This window comes from Emydura macquarii, unplaced genomic scaffold, assembly GCF_026122565.2.
Source record: "Emydura macquarii macquarii isolate MOO-44397 ecotype Brisbane River unplaced genomic scaffold, CSIRO-AGI_Emac_v2 contig_267, whole genome shotgun sequence".
In the NCBI taxonomy this organism is placed as follows: domain Eukaryota; kingdom Metazoa; phylum Chordata; order Testudines; family Chelidae; genus Emydura; species Emydura macquarii.
Window position 1 is genome coordinate 1,414,364 of NW_027130404.1, and position 26,101 is coordinate 1,440,464.

At 43.3% G+C, this 26,101-nt stretch overlaps 2 protein-coding genes across 2 annotated transcripts; one reads left to right on the forward strand and one right to left on the reverse strand.

The window, feature by feature from the left end:
- The first annotated feature begins 6,237 nt into the window (after positions 1-6,237).
- EXOSC9 (exosome component 9) lies at positions 6,238-14,644 on the forward strand. The gene is made up of 12 exons (XM_067549473.1): positions 6,238-6,366; positions 6,571-6,665; positions 7,408-7,527; positions 7,651-7,753; positions 8,209-8,346; positions 8,837-8,919; positions 9,274-9,406; positions 10,188-10,276; positions 10,896-11,042; positions 11,724-11,911; positions 12,902-12,983; positions 13,964-14,644. Exons 1-12 carry the CDS (start codon positions 6,301-6,303, stop codon positions 14,046-14,048), a joined length of 1,329 nt encoding a protein of 442 aa, XP_067405574.1. The 5' UTR covers positions 6,238-6,300; the 3' UTR covers positions 14,049-14,644.
- Positions 14,645-16,607: 1,963 nt separating this feature from the next.
- Positions 16,608-25,702, reverse strand: CCNA2 (cyclin A2). Its single transcript, XM_067549485.1, has 8 exons — positions 25,380-25,702; positions 24,420-24,672; positions 22,372-22,484; positions 21,741-21,964; positions 20,910-21,114; positions 19,939-20,052; positions 18,511-18,644; positions 16,608-17,952 (listed from the first exon to the last, which is right to left on the reverse strand). The coding sequence occupies exons 1-8, from the start codon at positions 25,512-25,514 to the stop codon at positions 17,910-17,912; spliced, it is 1,221 nt and encodes a 406-aa protein (XP_067405586.1). The 5' UTR covers positions 25,515-25,702; the 3' UTR covers positions 16,608-17,909.
- Between the last annotated feature and the right edge of the window lie 399 nt (positions 25,703-26,101).

Below are 26,101 nucleotides of genomic sequence, written 5' to 3' on the forward strand. Positions count from 1 at the left end.
ATGCATCCTAGCACATGAGCTTCACATACACAAGGAGCTACTAGATACACCCCTGCTAGGAGCAGAGAAGTCATGGATCCGCTCGCCCTATGGGGAGAAGAGACTGTGAAAGAACAGCTATGGAACAGACACAGAAATACCAACATCTACATGCAGATTGTCTAGAGGATGCTGCAGTAGGGTCATGACAGGGATGAACAGCAGTTGCATATGAAAGCAAAAGAACTTTACCAGGCATATTACAAGGTGAGGGCAACAAGAAATCTGGTGATGCCCCACAGACCTACTATTTTTATGATAAACTGTACGGCAGACTTGGCAGTGATCCCATCAGTATCCCGCAGATGACCATGGACACTTCATAGGAACCCAGCATGGAGACCCCTGCCATGAACAGCAAGGAGGAGAAAGAGGAGGAGATGTGTCAGGGGAGTCAAACAATGTCACGAGCCAGGAGTCAAACCACTCCTGCCAGACAACTGCAAATGAGCCTGCTGGTGAAGGGGAAAGCTGCTCAGATAAACGTGTACATTCATTATTTCTTAAAGTTCTTTTTGTTTTGTTCTTTTGCTTTTATTTTCCCTGAACCATCATTTCTTTCCCTTACTCCCTCTCCCCTCTCCCCATTCAAAAAAGGCACCCATCCCATTCACAACTTTGGAGAAGAAAGGTTCTCTACCCATAGGAACCGTAACCCTAGCTCCAAGTCCCCTAGCAATAGGAACCCTAACCCTAGTTCGGGGACCCCTACACATATGAACCCTAAACCTGGCCCCAAGTCCCCTACCCATAGGAACGCTAACCCTAGGGCGGGGATCTGTAACCATGGGAACCCTAACCCTAGGGTGGGGACCCCCACCCATAAGAACCGTAACCCTAGGGCGGGGACCACTACCCATAAGAACTGTAACCCTAGTTCCAAGTCCCGTATCATAGGAAGCCTGACCCTAGGACAGGTACTCCTATCCATTGGAACTCCAAGCCTACTTCCAAGCCCCCTACCCATAGGAATCTTAACCCTAGCGCAGGGACCAATACCAGTAGGAACCCAAACCCTAGGTCCAACTCACCTACTCATAGGAACGCTGACCCTAGGGCGGGAACCCCTACCCACAGGAATCCTAACCCTAGCTCCAAGTCCCCTACCCAAACAAACCCTAACCCCGGGAGGGGGGGGGGGGGGGAGGGGGACACACACGACTGCTATCCATAGGAACCCTAACCCAAGCTCCAACTCATCTACCCACAGGAACCCTAACCCTAGGGCAGGGACCCCTACACATAGGAACCCTTTCCCTATCCCCAAGTTCCCTACCCATAGGAACCTTAACACTAGGTCAGGGACCCCTACCCATAGGAATCCTAACCCTAGGGCGGGGACCCCTATCCACAGGAACCGTAACCCAAGGGCAGGGACGCCTACCCATAGGAACCCTAACCTTAGCTCCAAGTTCCCTACCAATAGGAACCCTAACCCTAGCTCTAACTCACCTACCCATGGGTACCCTAACCCTAGAGTGGTGTCCCCTACACATAGCAACCCTTATCCTATCCCCATGAACCCTACACATAGGAACCCTATCCCCAAACTGCCTACCCATAGGAACCCTAACCATAGTTCGAGGACCCCTACCCATAGGACCCCTAACCCCAGCTCGAGGTCCTCTACCAATAGGAATCCTAACCCTGGGGCAAGGAACCCTACCCATAGGAACTCTAACCCTACGGTGGGGACTCCTACCCATAGGAACCCTAAGCCTGGCCCCAAGTCTCCTACCCATAGGAACGCTATCCCTAGGGCAGAGACCCCTACCCATAGGAACTCTAACCCTAGGTCCGCGACCCCTACCCACAGGAACCCTGACCCTAGCCACAATTCACCTTCCCATAGTAACCCTAACCCTATCCTCAAGTCATTTACCCATAGGAGCCCTAACTCTAGAGCGGGGACTTCTACCCATATGAACCCTTAACATAGCCCCAAGTCCCCTATGCATAGTAACCCATAGTAATCCTACCTATAGGAACCCTAACCCTAGGAAGGGGACTCCTACCCATTCGAACCCTAAGCCTGGCCCCAAGTCTCCTACCCATAAGAACACTAACCTTAGCCCCAAGTCCCCTAATCATAGGAACCCTAATCCTAGCCCCAAGTCCCATACTCATAGGAACTTTAACCCTAGGTCGGAGCCCCTGCCCATAGGAGCCATAACCTTAGCTCCAAGTACCCTACTCTAACCCTAGGGCAGGGACCTCTACCTACAGGAACCCTGACCCTAGCCCCTAGTCCTCTACGCATAGGGACCTTAATCCTACGGCTGGGACCCCTACCCATAGGAACCCTCACCCTAAAATTAGAAGAAATGCATGTCTTTTGGAAAGCATCTGGATTTAAAAGTAAAATATGCCAAATCTGAAATGCTAGCTATAAATTTACCAGACTCTGAAAAAAATTGGTACAGAAAAGATTGGCAAACTATAAAATACCTGGGAATTCACAACTCAAACAACAGAGAAGTGCTCCATAATTTTAACTTCAATCCACTACTTCAGCAATTGTAAAGAAATCTGGAGTGCTGGAGAAAGTATACCATTTCTTGATTGGGAAGAACAGTCAGAGTCAAAAAGAACATTTTGCCAAGGATATCTTTCTCATTTCAAAATCCTTCTGTGATCATCCCAGATAAAACCCTAGCAGAAATACAGAGGATGTTAGAATTTATATGGAACAACAAGAATGTGTTCCTAGAGTGCGTACAGCTACAATACTTTGTACAGACCCAATAGACAGGGTAGACTAGCTGTTTCAAATATTCTGTGGTATAATCAAACCAATCATCCCAAAGTAGTAGTGGATTAGGGCACTCTTAACTAGCCAAACACTAAATCTTTATTGAATAAGAAAAGCATGGCAGTGTCAACATTGCTAGGCTACCCTGGATTAAGAAGAAAAATAAAATATAAAGACAGAATTATACACACATCCTTTTGCAAAGGCCACTCTATGGGTTTGGGACAGAACTAGAAATGAATTATTTTGCCTTGTCATGACACCCATAGCAAATAATCCAGATTTTAAGATAAATCATGAACCATAAAACTTTAAAGAAAACTGTGTAATACATATGGTTGGCTAGCTATTAAGTAAAGAAACCTCACTAACTTATGTACAGATGAAAACTAACTTTAACTGGCTCATTAAAAGTACCAGCACTTTTAAATTATGCACTATGTTATGTTCCTCTGTTTTTAGAAAACTGTTTTATACAGAAAGCTAATTTTAATAAAAGGGATGGTGCCTGGTCATTAGGAAACACAATATTATAACTGATTTATATCAGTTTTTGCAGATAACTTTCCTAACAAAAGAATGTCCATATTCAACATGCTGGGACAAGGGAACAGTCAAATAAATTACCCCAGAGGAACGGGATCTGAAAAAGAAGACTAGCAGCCTAAGCCTGTAGCACAATAAAGAAAAATTTCTTTAAGATACTGTTTCAATGGTACCTCACACCAGTCAGGTTAAAAATATATGAATACTTTGAATGGGGATAAATGTTGCAGAAATTGTGGTGAAAGGAGATTTTATAGATATATGGTGGAAACGTCCAGTCATTAGAGTATTGGGATGCAATCCATAACCAAATATCACAAATTGTTGGATATTTATTACCAGATGATTCTTTGATAATTCTCCTGGAGCTTCCTACCAGAAATGGTCACACAAAAGGAAATAAAAATTAAATCTCTCAGCTCCTTCTAGCTGCTTGGCTCCAGCTAGCCTACCATTGAACAAAAAAGAAAAAGCAGTCCAACTCTAGAGGAATGGCTCAAAAACCATGGTGGATTGTTGTTGTGGAAAAATTCACACACCAAATGCATACCCAGAAAAATAGACAGAGGACAAATAGCTATATATTTTGTTACTTTAATTCAACACTCAAAGTACATTCATCTTCAAAAATACCCAGCACACCTATCAAGTTTTTGTATATTGACATTTGACAGACATACGTGGTTTGATTGTATAATGTGTACTCAGAGACATCACTTCACTTAATCAAATCCCTGGATTTTGTCCCAGCAGAAATCTGATGTGTGCCATTCTGTTTATTAATTCACTGTTGCATCAGGGCCCAATCCAACTGCCAGGCCAGTACCCTAAAGATGCTCCCCTCTAACCTGCACCCTACTTCCAGAAATTCAGGATAATCTCCCCCCCCACACACACACACATAAAGGGATGGGTGATGCAAACATCACCACTCTGGATAAAACAAAGGGTGACTGTAACAACTACAGGGTATCTCGCTACTAAGTGTAGTGGAAAAAGCTTTCCCAGAAGTTATCTTAGTGCACCTACAACAGCTGGAAGAATCGTGTGGATTCAGGGCTGGAGGATCAACTATAGACATGATATTTTCTCTGGGTAAACTTCAAGAAAAGTGCAGAGAACAAAATCAACCATTTTACATTGCCTTTGTGGACATAACCACAGTTACCAGAGCAGGTCTATTTGTAATGCTATAAAAGATAAGATGTCTATCAACCTTGTTAAGTCTTATATGTTCATTTCATGACAACATGAGAGCAAATGTCCAGTTTGACGGGACAACTACGGACAGCCTTGTGATAAAAAAATGGAGTGAAGCAAGGATGTGTTCTTGTCCCTACAATCTTTGGAATCTTCTCGGTACTCCTGAAGTGTGCGTTTAAAGATGTGAAAGATGGAGTGGATCTCCACACAAGATTGGATGGGAAACTTCAATCTCTCACGACTTAAGACAAAGACTAACATAAAAAAAGTGCTAATCAGGGAACTTCTATTCACTGATGATGCTGCCCTTATAGCCCACGATGAAGATCTACTACAAGAACTTATGGACCGCTTTGTCAGGCATCTGCTCTCACCATCAGCATTAAGAAAATGGTTGTATTAGGACAAGGGGTTCCACAAGATCCTTTAATCACCTTAAATGCAAATCAGCTAGAAGTAGTCCAAAAGTTTAACTCTTTAGGTTCTACAGTGACTACCAACCTCTCAGTGGATGAAGAACTAAATGTTCGCATTGAAAAGGCTACCACCACTTAGTTAGACTAACTAAAAGAGCATGGAACAACTCAAAGCTTATTATCAAGTCCAAAATGCTAGCGTATCAAGCTTGTGTCCGTAACACTGCCATGTACGGTGGGGAAACAAAGACAATTTACGCTATGAAAAGAAAAAGGTTAAATTTTCCACTTATGCCAAATACTCAACATCCAATGGTGAGATAAAGTTACCAATGCAGAGGTTCTTCAAAGGACAAATGTACCAATGTATTCCTGTTCAAGCAAAGACAACTATGCTGGCTAGGCTATCTGAGCAGGTTGGAATGGTGAGGATGCATACCTGAGGACAGTGTATGGGGAGCTATCAGAGGGAACAAGAACAACATCCCAAACTTTGCCATAAAGACATATGCAAGCGAGATATGAAGGAACTTGGAATTGATCCTGACTGACAGGAAACCTTGACAAGTGATTGTAACAAGTGGTGCCATCATCTCCATCAGGGCATCAGAGTCCATGACAGCTTGAAGAGAAAAGACTTCGTAGAAAGCAAGCAGCTCCCAGATAAAACACACGTTTGCAATAACTACCAGAGATTATGCAAATCTCAGATTAGACTATTTAATCACACGAGACATTGCAAATCATCTACATCATAGGCTGCAAGTTCCACATCTCTCCTAGACGAAAGGATGCCAATCAATCAGATGGGACATGTCCTTGGTGCTTTGCGGGCCAGCGGGTGACCCGTGGCAAAGTAGAGCTACGGTGACCAGGACTGCTCGCAGCGGAGCGAGTACCCCTAGTTCAACCTCGGCCCCTTCTGCCGGGCAGAACCCCCCCTGCCACGCGCACCGGCGGGGTGAGGACGACTGTGAATGTACCTGGCACAGGCACCGGCCGCTAGCTCGGGAACGAGGCTGCTGCCCCCAAACACCGGCTCTGTGGGCGTGGAGGACAGTGCCCGGCTACCCGCCCCGGCCTCAGCAGCCCAGCGCGCCGCACTCGCCACCCTTCACGCCGAGCTCAAGCTGCCTCCTTCACACAGTGTGGTGGCGACTGCGAGAACACACACACAAGCGGACACCGCGGCAAAGAAAGTGCGTGGCCCGCCCCCTCCCCACGCCTGCGCACTGGCAATGTCGTGCTGCAACACAGGCGGCGCATCTTGATGACGTTTTAGAGAGACGCGCGAACGGAGACAAGGAGGGTCCGAGAGCGCGAGGCGCCGCCGCCGCCACCAGCATGAAGGAAACGCCGCTGTCCAACTGCGAGCGGCGGTTCCTGCTGCGCGCCATCGAGGAGAGGAAGGTACGGGGCCGAGAGCCTGTTTTCTTCCTCCACCAACTCGACAGTGCCGTCACCGGCCGGGCCCCCTCCCCGGAGCGCGGGTGGGGCGGGCCCCAAGACTGAGGACCGAGCGGTTCCCCCTACGCCCACCTCCCTCACCGAGCCGCCAGGCTCTGTCTCCGGGTCGGTCCCGCGCGGGTGGTGACGTTGCTCTCGGTTTTGCAGCGCCTGGACGGGCGGCAGAGCTACGACTACAGGAACGTGCGGATCTCCTTCGGCGCCGACTACGGCTGCTGCATCGTGGAGCTGGGGAGGACCAGGTACCGCGGGGAGCCACCCCCGCCCCCCAGTCAGCGCGTGGCTCGTGCCGGGGGGCGGGACCCGTATTGATGGCCGGGTCAACGCACGCGCGGCCTGTCTCCCCCAACAGCTGCCGCCGCGTCCTGGTCGGGCTGAGCCGGACCAGCGCACGCGCTACTCACGCGCCCCCCCCCCCGCGCCTTGCCGGACGGAACTGCTGCCCCGATTGCGCTCGGCACGTGCGCACGTGGGGGGCAGCCGTGCTGGACTGTAGCAGCTTGCAGGGGGCGGTAGCGATGAGTGAGAAGGTGTGGGGGGCGGGGCCGCTGAGGAAAACAAATAGCGGTTGGTCTGCCTTGAGGTGTTTATAGGTACAGCGTGGAAAGTTACAGCGGGTCTGTATGTTCTACCCCTGGATGTTGGCAATTCGTTAATTCCCCCATCCAAGGATCTACAATTAAGCTTTGCCAACACCTTTGTGAAGTAGATGGAATCTCTGGCTGGGAGAACTGCTGTAAATTGTTTGAGTAAAGTTGGGAATAAACCCTGGAAATTTGAACATCTAGCCTGTGCTCTAGCATCCACATCTTGCTTGTTCCCTGTTAGTGACTGGTATTTTATCTGTATGACCAAGTCTTATATAAGAAGCTGTAACAAATTGGAGGTGTGCAGTAAAATTCAGATGCAGGTTGCTTTAATGTTAAAGTTGTTTTTGTCATCTATACTGATGTCGGGGGGGGGGGGGGGTTGCTTATTTTACAGAGTTCTTGGACAAGTTTCATGTGAACTTGTTTCCCCAAAGCTAAATCGAGCTACAGAGGGTGTACTTTTCTTTAATCTTGAGCTCTCCCAAATGGCTGCACCAGCTTTTGAGCCTGGCAGGTATGTGACTTTTCTTCAGTGACTACAGGCAAGGATGGCATTATGAAAGCTATTCAGTATCATAGTTCTCAGACATATTAATAACTCACAATTGAAATGTACCCAATCTCTTGTTTTTTCCAGGCAATCTGAGCTCTTGGTGAAACTGAATCGACTATTAGAAAGATGCCTAAGAAACTCAAAATGTATAGACACTGAATCTCTTTGTGTTGTTGCTGGTGTAAAGGTGTGCAAAATGCTATGAAATCAAAAGGTCTTTAATACCAGGGGATTAATATGTTTCATTTAGAGATCAGTCTTTTTGAGGACCAATAATCCTGGTTTTATTTTAAAAAACAAAGGTCCCAGCTGTGCAAACATAAGCATGTGTTTAACTTTAAGATTGTGGATAGTCCCTTTAAAGTAAATGGGACCACATACATGCTAAAGCTAATCATGTACAAAAATGTTTGCAGGATTGGGGCCTAAATCATACATCAGTGTTTTTTCTTTATCAGAAATTAATCAGTGTTGAAAATAGATATTGTTTCTCTTTGGATTTGGTCAGTTTTCATCATTATAATTTTTGATGATCAAGAATAGTAAAAACTTATTTTGAAAAGATGTTAGTAACGTGTATGGATTTTCCCACTCATGCTACAGTTTAGCAAATTGTCATGTTTTGGGTTCTTTTTCCCTCAGGTGTGGCAAATTCGTGTGGACCTGCATTTGTTGAATCATGATGGAAACATTATTGATGCTGCAAGTATAGCAGCAATAGTAGCTTTGTGTCACTTCCGTAGACCAGATGTATCTGTGCAAGGAGAGGAAGTAACTTTGGTGAGTAGGATGAGGTGAAAGTGGTGGGGTTATTGAAATTAAAATTTCATTGATGATTGCTGCTGTATATAAAATGGATCTTTGTCAATAGAGACAGATTAAGTCTTAGAGGTAGAGCTACTTAAAATATCAAGGGATAAGAATAGATAAAAAAAGTTATCAATATGTTTAGTATTTAGTTATTGATTTTTTTATTTGAGAGACAGTAAACATTAAATAAGGATGACATTTTATAGCACTTTTTTGTACTTCTCAACCCAACTGGAAGGGCTCAAATGGCACAAGGATGGATGCAGTATAGCTACCTAGATAGATAATATTAGTAGGAAATAACATTTAAAAAAGAGAGAGAATCAAGTCTTTGTTGAATTTTTAGAAAGCTAAGCTTTTCCTTTTATCTTTCTGAAATACCTCATTTGTTTAGTACTTTCTTTTAAATTAAATATGCAATTGGGTAAGTAACAAATTGCCACCTTGGCTATTTTTTTAGTATACTCCTGAGGAACGTGATCCTGTCCCTTTGAGTATCCATCACATGCCTATCTGTGTCAGTTTTGCCTTCTTTCAGCAAGGGTAAGTTTCTGTTATGGCACTGACTTAAATTATCAACCAGTATCTGCAGAACTGGAATAAATACATAAAAGTTTCCATAAATAGGTGGGTCAATAAAATGTGCTAATGAACTAGAGCTTTATTTGAAATGAGAAGGTGTGAAGAAGAGTTGCTCCTCTTCATGCAGCAGTGTGTAACACAACCATATATTTTCATAGACTTTTCATAGAAATGTACACTTCTGAAACCAGTCCTCTTAGATATGCTCGTCCCAAAAAGCATGAAATTTGTTTGTGTAATTCATCTCCTGCCCTTAAGGGTAACCTGCCTGTTTGAAACTTTTAACTATTGTGTCCTATTCAACAATGGTTTCAGGACCTATTTGTTGGTGGATCCCAGTGAACGTGAGGAACGTGTAATGGATGGCCTCCTAGTGATCGCCATGAATAAACATCGTGAGATTTGTACTATCCAGTCCAGTGGCGGGATTATGCTGTTAAAAGATCAGGTAAATGTCATTTTCTTTGACTAGTCATTCTCTCTGATATAAATTGATTGATGTATTGTATTATTTACATTGAATCATGTGCTGTTTTGGTGTGGTGAACAATGCATCTCTGTCTGATTCCATAGAAAACTGGATAGGAAACTTAAACATGATAGGATTTTGGGGGGATGGTTTAAACTCTAAATGTTTCATGTCATACTCTTTTTACTACTTGAATGGAGCTTAAGGTATTTGGAAGAGCGATCATTTTAACATTTTTAAGTGTGTTTTATAAGTCTTTCTAAAAGTACGGTAACCTTAATTCTTGACTATAACAAATAACTTAATGCTGCCAGACTCCCATGCTCTGCAGCTGGTATTTGTGTAGCAGCTAGTTTTGAAATATTTTTCACTTTAAACTGAAACAAAATGAAACTTTTTTTTAAGCCTGTAATAATATTGGATTATTAATTTTGCATTCTTAAGGTGCTACAGAGCTCCATTTCTAATTATTAATAAATTTGGTACTTTCAGTATAGATCTGTGTATACCATACATAGCACGCTGACAGATTGTGCTCAGGCTAAACACAGTACTAACTAGGCATAAGGCATTATTCCTCTAATATAACAAACAAGTTTTAAGCTAAAGGCCTGTGGAAAAACATCCATTTGAACTTCCTGATTGAGACCTCATTCATTGGGCATTAGCATTTAGCAGTCTTTAAAAAAGTACATGTTTTCACTTAATTTAAGTTTTTATTATCGTGCAATGAAAATATATTATTATTCACTACAAACAGGTTCTGAGATGCAGTAAAATAACTGGTGTTAAAGTAGCAGAGATCACAGAGCTAATTCAAAAGGCCTTGGAGAATGACCGGAAAGTTAGGTGAGATTGTTAAAATGCAATGTATTGGAAGTTTAATACTAACCTTTATTTGTGGGGTCAGATTAATCTTACCCTGTTTTCCTGTGAGAGGGGTCTCTGAAAGAGAAGCTGTACAATTGATGGTCTTCAATAAGTGGTGTTATAATCAGACTCAACTAATAGTTTTGTTTTCTGTGAAGAGATGATTGTATTGACTCCTTCAAGCCAATAGTATTCTCTGCATAATGCAAAACACTATCTTTAGAAGTGGGAATACTTTGGGGAGGAGGGAAGAAAACACAGTTGGGGGGAGGGGAAAGCTTGCCATCTTCTTTAGACAGCTATGATACTAATAAAACAGCCACATTTGAAAAAGGAATGCTGTTCTCAGGTAACTGAGATGGCAGTTAGGGAAATCCTGGCCTTCCCAGTTTAGAGCTTCCATGCTTGAGTGCATGATCTCCTAAAACAGAAAAAAAATTGCTATAATTGTTTCACTTAACAGTTTAAACCGCTAACCTGTTTTTAGTGTAGCTGTTCTAAATCACTTCTCTGTATATAGCTGAACTCTTTTTAACTTGCCTTTTTAAAATGTGAAATGTCTTGAAATATATAATTTTTGTATTTATTTAATAAATAGGAAAGAAGGTGGAAAGTTTGGCTTTGCAGAGTCTATACCAAATCAAAAGATCTCTGCCTTTAAAATGGAAAGAGCTCCTGTTGATACGAATGATGTGGAAGAGCAAGCTGAAGAAATCATCACAAAGGCTGACCCTCCTTCAGAAGTGTATCTTTTCTACTGTATCTCTCTAGTGAGAAGACAATGACAGCTCACTGTTAAAGCTTCCTGAATTACACAACACATCCTGAGTTTCTCATTTTCTTTGAAGGCTATAAGGCTACATTATGATCATCTATAGCTCATTTTATTTATAGAAAGTGTAATTCATAGACAAGCACGCTGATCAGCAGTGTGACGGTTGTCCACCAGAATCTTTCTCTGCCTCCCTTTTCCATTACTCCCCTAGTGCCTCTGAATCCTTCTGCATTGAACCCTCGTTAGCTCCTTCATATTCTATGGATCTACTCCAACAGCAAAGAGGGGAATCACTCAACAGCAATGGGAGGCCCTTCTAGGGGAAATTGCTTCTGCAGCACAGGGCAGAAAAAGATGAACCCAACTATCAGCTGCATGGCAACACTGTGTTGAGATGATCAGCTGTCTCATCCATTATGCATACATTAGGCATTTTTACTTTGTCAGCCATTCAGAGTACAATGACTTGCCATTCTGCTCAAATGAATTTTTCCACCTCACATGCTCAGTTCTACCCTTAGCATTTGCCACAGGTTATTTATATATGTTGGTACTTAAACTTGTCAATTAACTAATACAGTCCTATGTGACGTACACTGAGAGTACAAATAAGAATTCTGGTAATTCCTGGATTTTTCTTAATTAGCTCAGTTTTGCCAAACCAATAGTGCGGACACCTGGAACGGCCCAAATTGGGGAGGGGATGGAGAACTCCTGGGGAGATCTTGAAGAATCTGAGAGAGAGGAGGAAGAGGAAGATAACAGTGATGATGCTATCACCTCAAGTGGTCAGAAAATGGAAACGGAAGAGATAAATGTTGTGAGCAAAACTAAGAAGGGTTAGTATCTGCTTTAATTGTAATGTTACTGAAACCACTTTTCATGGTTTAATTATGTTGTGTTTGAGGCTGTGCCATAAGAAAGGGAAAACCACAGGGATTTGCCAGCTGGAAGATGCAGCCGCCAACTGCAAAATGGCCACTTTAGAGCTGTTACTGCATAAATCTGCCAAATTTAACTCTGGAGAGTTAGTAGGGACCAGAAGGTAACAAAGAAAGGTGCTGTTGGAGGGAAGGGCCTGCTTTGTTTTGGCCTGTTGCCAGTGTCTAATCAAAGCGAAATAACAGACAAACCAATGTGAATGGTTTTGGTACTCTGTCCTACACCTACAGTTGAGAGAAGTGGCAGAGGCAGCAAGATACTAAACCAAACTCAAACACTTTTATAAGTGTTCGTTTATTTTAGCTGTTTTAAACTCATCAGTTGTTGTGTCCTAAGGATGATTGTGGCCTTTGAGAAAGCTACACAGAAGAGCAGTGGTTCTCAATCAAAGGGCTATGCAGAGGTTTTCCAGGGTGTACATCAACTCTAGATATTTGCCTAGTTTTACGCTAGGCTACATAAAAAGAACTGGAAAAGTCAGTACAAACTAAAATTTCATACAAGCAATGACTTGTTTACACTGTTCTATATACCGTATATTGAAATTTAAGCACAATATATTCCAATTTATTTATTTTATAATTTATATGGTAAAAATGAAAGTAAGCAATTTTTCAGTAATAGTGTGCTCTGCCGCTTGTATTTTTGTCTGATTTTGTAAGCATGTAGTTTAAGTGGAACTTGGGGTACACAAGACAAATCAGACTCCTAAAAGGGGTACAGTAGTCTGGAAAGGTTGAGAACCACTTTACTAGAGTTACAAAAACATGTCCCCCTGATTTTAAGATTTCTATGGGCATACAGTAATGTCCTCAAAGAAATGTCATCTACAAAGCAGCACTCAGATGCTACAAATAAATAACAGCTTTCTCTTGTTTGTTTATTAGAGGATGACACAATTATACTGTCTGACAGTGAAGAGGAGGAAGTGGTCATTCTAGAACCAGAGGAGCCAAGGAAGAAGACACGGTAACCATAAATGTGTAGTTATGGGTGGGAGAGAGGAAATCTTTAAAACAGCATACCATATTGTTGACAAGAAATAGTTTAAATAAATACAGTATACTTCCTTGTCCCTATGCTTCTCAAGGAAACATTCCTTATAGCAAGCACTCAGATAACAGGGCCAGATTCCCAGTCTGTTCTGGGTTCTTTGCACTCTTTAAAGGAGCAGCCAAGGACTCTTCTAATGTTGGGAATCCAAGGTAGTGTATTCATTTGTATCACGTAGTGCCTATGAGCCCTTGTCATAAACCAGGATCCCATTGTTCTAGCTCCTGTACAAACTGAATAAAAAGACCAGTCTCTGTTCTGAATCAGCAGGTTCAACTCTATACCTCCCTTGCCCCCTTCTCCATAGGAGGTGAGGCTAAAGCATCCAGTGTTCTGGCTGATCAACACCTGATGATGAAGCGGTGCTCTATGGAACTGCTCTAGCGGGTGCAATTTAGAGCAGATATGTGGATGTTCTGAGTTATCCCACAGTAGCAAAAAGGTAGATTAGACTAGAGCCACCTACCCTACTTCTCAAGTGTGCTGCAGTGGATTCTGCCCAGTAAATAGGATAGAGACCATATTTCCCGACTCTGCCTACTAATGCAACAGGATATTGTATTCTTAACACATTAGGTTCATTCTCTTCTTTATAAGAACCATGAAACTCAATGTTAATAGAAGTTATGGTATGTAGAAAGGTACCTTGCTATGACTTGTCTGTTAAATGTAGATTTATATGGCTGAGGTATGTTTGCAGTGTGGACAGGGGTTTCCTTTAGTTTTCTTTAAACCCTGTTTCAAGTAAAACATGACTGGGTTGTGGTAGTTTGGTCAGGTACTGAGATCTTGAAAAGCTTTGAGTTAGGATTTGATTTACATGGAACATCAGCTTTGCCCCTTAAAGTCATTTATTATGTAACCTCATTTTAGGTTCAAATATTGTTTGTTTACAGAACTCTCACCAATGCCAAACAGGAAAATTCATCAAGTAAGAAAACGTTTAACAAAAAGAGAAAAAAGAAGAGAGCTACTCATTAGTCATGTTCCCTTTAAAATAATTGTATAAATTAATACTGAAATGACACTGTATATTAAATTACTGAATGTATTTTTGTAGATCAGTTTTCCCTTTCTCTCCCTCATTGCTCAAGTGTGGTAAACGTCTGTGTATTTTTTTATATAATACTGTACATTGTCATGCAAGGAATGAAACATTCAACTGTCAGCATTTAAATAAAATGTATAACAGGATGGTAACTAAATAGACAAGTAAACAGTTGAAGCTCTATTGAATTGTAATAAAAACATCTGTAAATATAAACACTTCCCTCTAATAAAGAGCACATTCTCCACCCCTTTTAACTTCATTTAAGGTAGTGCAAATCTACATTTAAGTGTGAAGGTTCTGGACTGGTATGATTTGATTTCTGTTCAATTTAATGTAGGCTTCATCCACCACCTCTATAAATCAATGGATTTACTCCTACTGGAATTATGGGGAGTGGATCAGGCCTCATCCCTGCAAGTGGTGAGTGTTGTGGACAAAGCACTGCCTTTGTCTTCCTTACTAAGAACATAATTGATGTGTCTGAAATTCCTCCCCTATAAATTGTAACAAATTGAGACAGTCCTTAGTCTTTGCTAATGTTTATTTTTAAAACAAATATCAGTTTAACCATGTTTCATGAAAATTAAGGCATACTTAAACTGCAAGTCTGAAAAGAACTATCCTCTAACACTAGGACTTAGACAAAATAGGAGGAAAAAGGATCGGTACACTAGCAACAGCCAAGTTAATCTCAACTGCTTAGAAGATGAAATAGACAAACATGAAAATACATACAGGAGCGTATAAATAACTTGCATATGGACTCTTACTGCATGTGCTCATAAGTTACATTATAGTAAAAGTAACAGAATTTTTCTAATTTTAAGTTTTGGCCCAGTACTTTAATATTTGGCAAAAAGTGCTTCTTGCCACAGCTCTTTATCTGTCTCTGTGAACCATGTTCTCCCTAAAAAGAAACTCCAATTTGATTATTGGCAGTGTCCACACTACCTTATAGTTGCTGTAGGTGAAGTTTTCACTTAAGTCATTGTAGTGTACTATTGTAATGGTTCATACCCCCTCTTTCCTTTGGGTAAAGTTTACTTCTTCTTTACAGTTAGTTACAGTTCTCCTGGCAGGAATCCTGTCCCATGACTGAGTCTAGAGCAGCCTATACTCTACATACTGCCTTGATTTTTTTCCTCATGAAAAACCTGCACCTGGAGCTGAGAGGTTGTAAAAAGCTACTGTTTGCTGTACAGTACAATCTGCTTGTGCCTCAGGGAAAGGTTTGGCCTACTAGTGCAGCCTTGGGTACAATAAAGCTGAGCTAAGGAACAGAAGAAACTGGGAAATCTTAGGACATTGAAGGAAAAGGGCAAGGAGTAACAGATGAGATACCATGAACAGAGCTGTGCACTAATAATAGAGTTCCCTCACTCCTGGAGTTCCACAGGAGGCTTCACATGAGCAGGTATTTGTCAATAGCTTGTACAGGTGTACAAGTGGTGGTACTGTAGTTTTGCTGCTATCAAAAGCAATGTAATAAGCAGACCTCTTAATCATTACTGAATCTTCTTAAAACAAGACAAGAATGTTAAATGAAGCTGTTGGTGTAGATTTAAGTGGCTCTTAGATTTAAGATATAAAGGGGCCCTGCCAGAAAAGTGAAGAGCATATGTGCCTACATCAAATGTAGCAGCTTTCACTACGTATACCACCTGTTATTTCCGTTAAAACAAGATAACCTTTTTTCTCTCTATCAAAGGGGAACATTTAGAAAAATGAAACTCTTGTCAGCTTAAGTCAGGCCAGATGTCTGAATCACTCAGTGCAGAACCAAAGCCACTACTAAACAAGGGGTAGTTGGAGGATGCATGTTTGACCTTGATGTATAAATACACCTCCCTTGGTTTTAGAGGGACTTCTACATCTGGTAGATAGACTTTAGCCTGCTATTTTTGGAGGGTCATTTCTATGATTCTCGCTGTAGTTTAGACTAGAGTCTCCCCCTTTCCATAGGTGCAAGTGAAGGCATAGTCAAGGATGCACAGGGATTCTAGTAGCAGGAAATTCATGGCAGCCAAGCTGTCCTCTACTCCTATTTTACTTGCCTAGCCTACTCTTCTCCCTCCCCTGCTCCTTTCATCAGGTGATTGAGGGAAGTATAGCAGTAGGCTTCCTAGCTGTCTTTCAAAGACTAAGCTGCATCTCATAACCACACCTGCTGAATCAGACTGACTGGGAACTTAAGCATGGAAACAGTTGTTGGTTTTGCTTGGTAGAGGAAGCTGACTGTTCTGTATTTAGGTAAAATAGAAGTATGAGGTAGTGAATATGATTATTGTCAAGATCAAAAGTGAGGCAGTTGTGGAATAAATACTAGAGTTGAGCTATAGTTTAATGAGATGAAATGCCAACCTCTAGGTGCAGAAAGGAATTTGCTTTCACTATTTGTCATGTTGGGCAGGAAAATTTATTCCTTGTGCCAAGTTCAGAAACAGTCAGATCCTGCTATATGGAAAGTCAGTCCCCCTTTAGCATTAGAGTTAGTGATACCTAGAATATCAAACACGAGCTTGCTAATCAGCTACATTGATCAACTGAGGTTAAGATAAGTAAGACCCCTGACCTCAGCTTCAATACAGGATGTTTATTTGGCAACTTGCAGATAGTTTCTTTTTAAACTCAGTTACTGCTTTACATACTTTCAGCGCAGCAGTGTTAAAATACACATTCAGAGGGGGAAAAAGGTCAGTTTAACTTACCTGTAAGAGTTTCCACCCACCCCACTGTTAGGAAAGTGCTACCACTAAAACCTGATGCTGACTTCATAAGATTTCTACTACATGGTATGTAAAAGTCCTCCCCAAGTGTGCTGTTTTGAAGCTAGCGTCACTCTTGCTATAAACCATCCATACCCATATCTGGGTCAGGTTGTGCTGCATTATTCTCTGCTTGTGTGGAGAGTTATAGTGCCACTGCCTACTTTTCCTCTTTTTATTTGCTTTCAGGGCAGGATTGGGGAAGGAGGGAGGTAGAGGTGTAGTCATGGAGGTGGTTTAACTGTAGGCTGACAGAGAAACTAGGGTTTTAATAAGTATGCTGCATACATTTTTACTAGTATCAGTTGTACTGTGATGAGAAAAGCTGCAAGCTGGAGGCCATTTCTGTTGACACACAAGACATTTCAGCAATTAATTCTAACTACCTGGTGGGCTGCTTTAAAGACCACCACTTAACACGATAGTTTGAGCACTAAATTGAAAAGCCTGGTTTTGAAGCAAGTTGCCCATAAATCCTGCCCACTATTATGTCAGCTGAATTTTTTCAAAATGGCTACAGATGTAGTTCTAATACTACAGCTGTTAAAGCCAAACATGTGATCTAAACTCAGGTAAAACTAAATCTTAGTAGCATCTTGTGTTGACACAGTACAGTTGTAAAGTATGTAATCAATTCAACACAACTGGAGCTATAACCTTGCCTTTCAGTCACGCCAAGTTAAAAATCCCCATTTCAATGCACTGCTCCTTTGTTAATCTGACAAATGATAATTTTAGAACAAACATTAACAGTTTGCCTGCCTGGTTAATTCTATATTTGAACAGAACAAGTTTAGAGACGAGCTCCAGCTAAATATTTAGAACAAGATTCCATGTACAAAAAGATTTATATTAAAACCATATAAAACTAACAAATTCCATAATTTCAAGTTATACCATACCTCGTGGTATAGTCTGAAATGATTGCAAGAAGTCTAAAATATTGAACCAAGTTAAAACTGTACATCATTTGCTTGCAAGTGTAATATACATCTTTTTAAAAGAGTCTCTTGATTAAACGTATTGTTACAGTGTCTCTGGTGGCTCCAAAAGCGATACTCCATGGTACCTGAAATAGAAAAAGGGTGTCAGATGCAGTCATGTTAGAATGATCTCTGCTAAAAAGCAAATAATTTGAAGATGGAATACAGTATTAACAGTTGCAAACTAGCATCTGTCTGTGACAGGGTAGAACCAGCAAGTTAAGTATTTGGTGTAACAGGTTTAAAAAACCTAAGGATATGTACTATATGTACAATATGTACTAAGGATATTTTAGGATTCATCGACTTTTTTAGGGCCAAAAAGGACATAATGGTCACTTCTTATAACAGGCCACAGAACTTCAAATAATTCCTGCACTCAGTCTCAATTTCTGGAATGAAAGCTATATCTTGAGTTGCAAATCAAGACACCACATCCAGAGTATTATAGTTCATGTTATGTGAGCAGACAGTGGCCAAGCCAGTGGCAGGAGTCATGCCTGGATCAAAGAAAGCAAGGAGGAGCCTTCCAGTACTGAGACTGGTAACAACCCTCAGCTATGTACTCTTACAGTAGGATCACTAGCCTGGTTAGCTTAAGTTAGAGGTATGTAGTGGAGTTATGCACTTTTGTGGGTACTTACTTTGTACTCTTGTATTTCTCTCTTATAGACTGCTGAGTGTGTTGTGCTGCTCCGAGGTAGGTCTTGTGGAGGTCTGAGAGACAAGGCTTAAGGCTTTCAAGGGTGTATCCTGTCATTTGGGACAGAGATTCAGGCTGAGGAAAGGGAAAACAAATTGGTCAGATTACTATGCCATATTTTCATCAGTTATAGCTGCTGCAGGATCTTCCCTATACTTTGACTACTCAAGACAAAAAGCTACACTTATTGCTATTCTAAACAGTGGGTATTTTATATCTCCACTTACAGGTAGGGGAGGAATCATGCATTCTGCTAGTATCCTGGCAGAGTACTGAGTAGCTGTTAGTGTTATGTCAATGCACTTTACAAGAGTAAGAGTATCAAACAAACTGCCAGAGAATCTTTAGCTGCATTTATGTAATCTTCCAGTGTATCCCCTCACCTGAGACACTAGATCAGAGGTTCCCAAAACTGGGGGGTGGGCTCCTCCAGGGGGCACAGAGTGTACTTGGAGGGGAGGGGGACATGAGATGCTTTAGGAAAATACTGCACACATTTTACCCCGTGCCATGAATAACTAGCCAAGCTGATCCCTCCAGACAGATCAGGTCCTTGGCAGGCGATGTGCACTTGGACAGATTTCAGTTAAGCTTGCATGGTATTATACAAAGTTTGTCATCTGTATTTTAATCCATTTGCTATGACATGGGGTGCACATTTAATTGCAAGCATCAATCACCAGGGCAGTTTTGTTTTTGCTCTTATTACACTGGATCTTGGGCTCTGTTTCAATCTATGCCTTGCTGCTTGTCATTTAGTGAGATTTGTATGTTGGGTTTTCTTTATCGGTATATGTAATTGTGTGGCAGGGAGGGGGCGTAAACTACTCCAGACAAAAGAAGGGGGCATGATCAAAGTTTGATGTAGTGCAATGCTTCTCAAGTAGCTAAACAGCCTATTGTTCATTATAACTGTGCCGGGCGCTAAGACATGGCAGTTTGTTCTTTCCGTAGTGGTCCTTTCCTCTGTGTGCTTCCAAATAGTTTAGGCAAAGGAAATTCCTTTAGCTACTTTTTTTTTTTTTTTTTAAAGTGAAAAGAAAAAAAAAAAAAAAAGTCAAGGGCCCCTGTAAGAGGCAGCTTTTAGGGCAAGGCTAAGGGGGTTTTGGACATACCATTAAGATGACTCTTAAAGGTTCATTTTTCTAAGGGACTTAGTTTTGTCATCACCTCTAGGGAGTCACCCACTTGTAGAAGCTTGCTGTCTTTGGAATCTAGCCAATTACTTGAGTCCCCTAACTAAAGTATTAAGATATTCAATGTTCTGCATGAGCTTTTTTGATAGAAATTATGTATTACTAGCCAGAAATAGCACACCTTCAACCCCATATAGCAAACCTCTCAACTACAAGCTGCATGTTTGACATACCCAGGTTTGTCCAGTGACTGTGTGGATTGCCAAGTGAAATGCTGCAGCAGCAATAAGTGATGGCAAATATTTCAGGTATGGGTCAGCATCAATGAGGGTCAGCTCTCCCAGATACTGAAGGAAAAAAAAAAAAAAAAGTCATTGCTGAATGATTAGAAGCAATACAAGATGGTTACAGTCTGCAGCTCTTACTAGTTTAAGTGTGCTCTCAACAGCATTTGTTAGCTAGCATTCCATACGGTGTTGGTAACTCCATAAATCTTGTCTTGGAAACATGGTTCTTAGATATCAAGACAAGCATCTGGTCTTCACAGCAATATAGATATAGCTCCTAATAGGAAAAGAGAATCTCAGTCGAAGGAGGGTTTCGTTCTGTAATCTGGTGCTCATGTTATTCCACTTCATATGTCAAAGAATTTTGACTGGCTACTTGTCTAGCTGCTGCCTGGGTCTCAAGGGAGAGTATCTTTACATCAGAACTGTGTAAGGACTCAAACACCCTACTTTTAATCCCACCTCAACCAGGAGGTGGTCAGATTAATCTAGAATGAGCTTGAGGGAACTAGTGCTGTAGAGACCACCACATGTTCAAAGTAGAATATAGTAAGTCTTCCTGAGACCACCTAGTAAGCTTTACATTTTAGTTTGCAGTAGTTCATCCATTGAATTTTAGTATCCACTTAGCTATGGCTAAAACAGTATTTGAACCATCATCTATGGCAGCTGTAGAAGACCATTTTATGGCCAGCTCTCACTCCAGCGAGCACTGGAGTGCTGCAGGCTCCTCACTAGAATAGTAGCAGCAGCTGCAACCTCTAGAAGCCTGGCAGTTCTAAAATTCAGTTCAGAAGCTTATTACAATTGACATCCCTTCTCTTCTCCAGTGGGGAAGACAGGAAGTCTGCAAGCTTCATAAGCACTGAGCCTGATAACAGACCTTTCTGGTTGCATAATTTGAAATTCATGCTTACCATTGATAAATTCTCCACTTTAGCATTTGTCTGCTTGCGTAGAAAGTACTGAGTGAGGAACTGGTTTATTGTTGGAGCTGCTAAGTCAAATGCCAAGACTTTCAAAACTAAGTGCTCCATCCTTAGAACTTGTTTCTTGGTGTAGGTATCATCTGTGATGTAAACAAACTCAGCTACTTCAGGAGGGTAAATTTCTTCAAACTTCCTGCAGTTTGAAAGAGACAGCAAACTGGTAGATACAGGTAGAGAGCAAGTTTATCATGTTTGCCAAATCTGACTGCCGTTTGAGAGATGTCAGAGAACTAGACTTCCCTAGAAAGTCTGCTGGTTACTACATTAAGTCACTTCATATTGCTTAGAGGTCTAGATGTTTTAGTAAAAGCTTTAGGTCATTCTTTCCAGTATAATATTGGCAATGTGACTTTAGTACCAAAACTGGTACTCCTAGTTAGTATAGTTCCAGGAATCTCAGACATACTTGTGTCTCAGAGCATATATGCACAATGAGAACATTGAAAGATGCTTTTTAAAAAGCTTTTGAGTGTTAGTTTTACAGTGCTAGCTACACAAACTCCACAGATGACAGAAGCCACATTACATGTTTGTAAATTTCAGGGGTTTGTTTACGGAGGATGCCAGATGTGAACATAGGCCCCCCGAGTCTTCTGGGGAAAAGGAAGAGTTCATGAAGTTGTGCCACCATCCCCAGCTCTTTTCTACAAGAGAGGCAAAGAAAATATAGCCTCAAGACCAGTCTTCCTTTCCTCTAGGCACTTAAAAATGTTATCAAGTTCTAGAAGTTTAGAAGCAATGGATGCCTGTTTAACTTACGATGCTAGCAACATAGCTGCAGTCCCCACAAGCTGAAGCTTCCCCCTCAGCACAGACATTGAAGAAAGAAATCTATCAAGGTAGTTCACAGTTAAGTGCAGAGTTTCATTCTGTAATTTATATTCTTCTCCAACTTCCACCAGCCAGTCCACAAGAATAGCTCGCATATTGTTTGTTATGTCAGGCTGCTTCTTCATGTAACCCACTTTAGGCTTGCATTTCACCTGTTAATATAGTTATGATAGTGTACATAAGAGATGCGATTAGCATTTGAATTTTGCAAAGAAGCTGCTATTCTGACTAACCAAAATCCACCACAGGTGAGGATCCAGGAGTTTGTTGTTCAATGCATGTACTACAGCTAAAGTACAATCTAATTTAATATTAGATAAGGTCTTAGGTCACCAGTGGAGGTGTTCTTTTGTGATCAGTGGATTATCTAGCCAGTTTTAGCATAATTTGATTCATCAATCAAGTGTCATGCAGTAACCTGAGGTCTGGTATCCAAACTAGCAACATAGGCTGGAAAAAAAAAATGAAATCATACTAGCTTTAATGCTCTATAAGAATTACTACATTCTAGTTTTAAGTGGTCTTTAAAAATAGACTTGGCAGATTTATGGCTTCTTACCTCCATTTCCCTAAGATACGTATAGATATCATCAATGTAGTCTGGCGCCTGGTTAACATGTATTTTTTCTTCCACTTCTTGGGTTAGTGATATATCCATAATACTGGGAGAATCTACAAAATGCAAGATAGCCACATTAATTTAAGTTTATGCAGAGTTGTCAGTCCACACATTTGCAAGACAGTCTAGTAATTGACACCCCATGTTAGTTTTTAGTTTATTATGTATTTGAGCCACCAAGGCTGCAGCAGTCTAGTGAGAACGGACTCAGGTTGCAGTGGCATCACACTTCCCAGTGGCTGGAATGAAACTAGACATTTGTTTTTTTAGTAATTCTTTATCAACTGTTCCAAGGAAAAGGGAGCTCAATTACAAGTATGAAGTGCAAAGGGGGTCTCTGGCCAGACAATCAGAAGTCAACTTTGCAAGTTGACCCCCTCTAGATCCAATACTTGCGACCCAGGGGAGGGGAGGGGTTAAGGAATTACATTGGGGATTACAGTTCTGGAAATTGCTGTCTAAAAAGTGTAATCCAATGTAAAAAGTGAACTATAAAATGAATATCAGTCCTACTGGAAGGTGTTTGAATTCAGTCAAGTTATACTTTTATACATGGCATGTTGCAATGTACCTGTGCATACACAAAAGGAATCCATACAGAATGGAGAAAGCTGCTGCTGTGTTGCAATCTATTTGTGTTGCCTCACACTTTCCTTTGCAGTAAGCCCTGACTTCCACATCCCTCTGTAGTAGAGGCCACCTCCCACCCAGTGAATTCAAGCATTTAGAAGCACTTATTTTCAGATTGAGTTTGGAGCTCACAGCACTTATAGCTACATCTTGGAGAAAGCAGGAGCTAGAGGCACTATCCTATCAGTACCCTCTGAGCAAAGAGCATCCCAATCTCTGCAGAGATCCTGCCTGGAGTTAAATACTTCTCTTCCCTTCAGCCTCCCAGGCTCTAGCCCAGGGGCAAAGCTCTAGAGCTGTTTGTGCCTCCCTGCAATCCACATTCTCCTCCACTGTGTTACAAGGTGGTAGGGTTCAAACATGTCAGTTGCTCATGAGCCATAGAGGGGCTAAGAAGGGTAAGGGAGCATAAAAATATGGCAATTAGTGATCAAGGCAGAGCTGTTAACTGAAAAGAACTTCGGTAACGCACAGGGAGGAGGCATCAGGAAGAAAGAGCAGTTTCAAGGATTAGACAGTGTACCTCCATTTAGCAACTCAATCTATGTCCTCTCCAATAGCCATTGGATTGGGGGAGAGGGGTCTTCTAAGCAAGCCTAAATCAGTCAAACTGGACTTTTATAGGCAGATATTAGGATTCCATTACTTATAGAAAGGTACAGCAAAGATGGACACTTCCCTGTGGGTACTGCTTTGACCTGAGATCTAGAATGATATTGTCTTCCACAATCAATGAATTACTCCTGATGATAATCCAATTGAGGTTAAGATTGAAAGAGTGGTTTAAAGATACCTGGCACCTAGTTCCTGCTGGGAGAGAAGCAAAATCGGATTTGCAAACCTAGTTAGTTTCATTGCCTGTGGTACCAGGTCAGTCATTCAATACAGGAGCATATTGGGAAGAGTGTTCAGAAAAAACAACAAGTTAATGCATTCTCACTCAACTACAGAGTAATGCATATATGGAGCAGTGGGCACTGTCTAGGGTTCTTTACTCAGTGTCCCTTTCTGGATCACCTGCTTTTGAATCTGTGACCCTCACAACCATCCCTGTTTTTTCCCCATTTGTTGTTCCATCTGTAGTCTGACACCTTACGCTCCTCTCCTTAAGATGGGGAGGTGACTTTAGATATGGGTGCACTTGTGCCCCCCCTCCCGATCCTCAATAGGTATTGACAAGTGAATTAGGATTTTGAAGCAATTTCAGTCTTGTATTCTTCATACACTTCCTGTGTTTATTTGATTGGACTACAGACTTGTAAAAAATGTGAGAGGCAGTACTGAATTGGGCATGCCAATTTCAAAGCCAGAATCTATGCTTCACACACATTTTCTGTTAGTAACCAACACATACTTACCAAAACTAAGATCCATTGGATTGTCTATGGGAGCCAAGGGTTTTCTGTCTCCTAGTGATGCTACAGCTGCATTTAAGCCTAGGACTTCTTCCTGGGACACAGCCTTTTTAGGAACCACTTGCCTCTTTCGTTGCTCCCCATCAGGCTCATCCATATGGATGGCAAAAGCAGGCTGTTTGCTACCAGCTTTTCCAGCTGGAACCTTGCCACAGTTCTCATCATTAGTGCTCCAGGGTGCTTGAGCAGGAGCAGCCTACAATAAGAGGTTGCCATTAGTGGTTGCATGGAGCCCTCCTTCCGTGGCGCAGGGCTCAGGAGGCCAAGGCAGCACTGTAGCCCACCGAGCCGAAGCCACATTTCCATTGCACCCTAACGCCGGGCGCTTTACACCTCGACTTCGGGCTGTCGATGGAGATCCCGGGCACTCCGGCGCGATCCTGAACTCGCGCGAAGCCAGACGCCCTTTCCTGCTAGCGAAAAGCCGCCACCACGTGCCTCGCCAGCGCGCGCCGCGCAGTCTGTCCCTACTCCTTCCCGGGGGGGTGGCGGGAGGGCAATGGGAGCGCGGCCGCCGGGCCCCCGGGCGCGCGCTGAGACTAGGCAGCAGGCGCGGAGGCAGCGCCGCTGGCCTGGCCAGCTCTCGGCGGTGCGCGGGCTTTGCTGTCGGGGCCTCCCTGCGCCGCCCCAGCCCTGCAGGAGCCAGCTTCCCCCCGGGCTGGCGGGTGACAGTCGCTACCCCCGACCCCGCTCATTGTTCCGCGGGGCGCCGCGGAAGGAAGAGCAGCCCCAAGATGGCGGGCGCCCGGCCGCTGTTGACACTGCGGGGCCCCCCGACGCAGGAGCCGGCCCGGAGGTAGACGCTCCCCGCACCCCCCTACACCCAGCCCGGTGCGGGCTGTAGTCCCGGCCCGTGCCTGCCCCACCCGGCAGCCCCAGCCACGCTGCAGCGCCCCGCCTTGCCTGCTGCTGGCTCGGGGGTCGCTGGTTGCCCTGCAGCAGCGCCAGCACCGGGCGGCCCCCGGGAGCGGCGGGCGGCCGCGCTTTGCCGCCGGGGGGCACATTCTCCTGGTCCAGGGCAGCCGCGTCCGCCAGCATCGTCCCAGCGCCTGGGAGGCTCCTGTGGGGCTCGGAAGCCGCGTGCACCTGGCGGGATCGGAGCTCGGCGGGCCCCCAGCCGCTCCTAGTAGGGACGGAGGAGACGCGCCGCTGGGGTGCCCGGGACAAAGTGGGGGAGCTCGCGCGCTGCGGTCCCGACAGCTCCTCCAACCCGCTCCGCTCCCAGCGTTCAAGTAGCCCGCGACTATTGAATCCGCCAATGGGAACTCGGGGCCTGCACGTCACACCGCCTACGGCGCCCCGCGGGGCCCAAATGCCCGCGCGCCGCGATTAGTTGGCGTGGGCGCGGCTGCGGGGAGGGGCTGGGCGCGTGGTGCGCTGCCTCGGTCGAGCGCAGGGCAGGCAAGCTGACGGCGATCCGAGCCCTGCGGCCCCGCTCCTGCAAACCTTTGGGCACGCGTGCGCAGGCGAAAAAGGGGTGTCAGGTTCGGGGCCGCTCCGCAGCGAGGCTGTCGGGCGGGTTGGTGTCGGGGCGCGCACCCCACCTGTGTGCAACTACGGCTTCATCAGTGCAGAGCTGACACAGGACAGAGCTCCCAAACAAACGAGACAACCCCACAAAGGTC

Excerpts from the sequence above, each read along its gene's own strand:
- EXOSC9 (XM_067549473.1), top strand. The coding sequence starts at position 6,301 with ATGAAGGAAACGCCGCTGTCCAACTGCGAGCGGCGGTTCCTGCTGCGC. Across the intron at positions 10,277-10,895 it reads GAGAATGACCGGAAAGTTAG|GAAAGAAGGTGGAAAGTTTG; the intron begins GTGAGATTGTTA and ends TTTAATAAATAG. Across the intron at positions 11,043-11,723 it reads GCTGACCCTCCTTCAGAAGT|TTTTGCCAAACCAATAGTGC; the intron begins GTATCTTTTCTA and ends TAATTAGCTCAG.
- CCNA2 (XM_067549485.1), bottom strand. The coding sequence starts at position 25,514 with ATGCTGGCGGACGCGGCTGCCCTGGACCAGGAGAATGTGCCCCCCGGC. Across the intron at positions 24,673-25,379 it reads GACCCCCGAGCCAGCAGCAG|GCTGCTCCTGCTCAAGCACC; the intron begins GCAAGGCGGGGC and ends CTCTTATTGTAG. Across the intron at positions 18,645-19,938 it reads CAGTCACTGGACAAACCTGG|CCTGAATCTCTGTCCCAAAT; the intron begins GTATGTCAAACA and ends CCCTTTCCTCAG.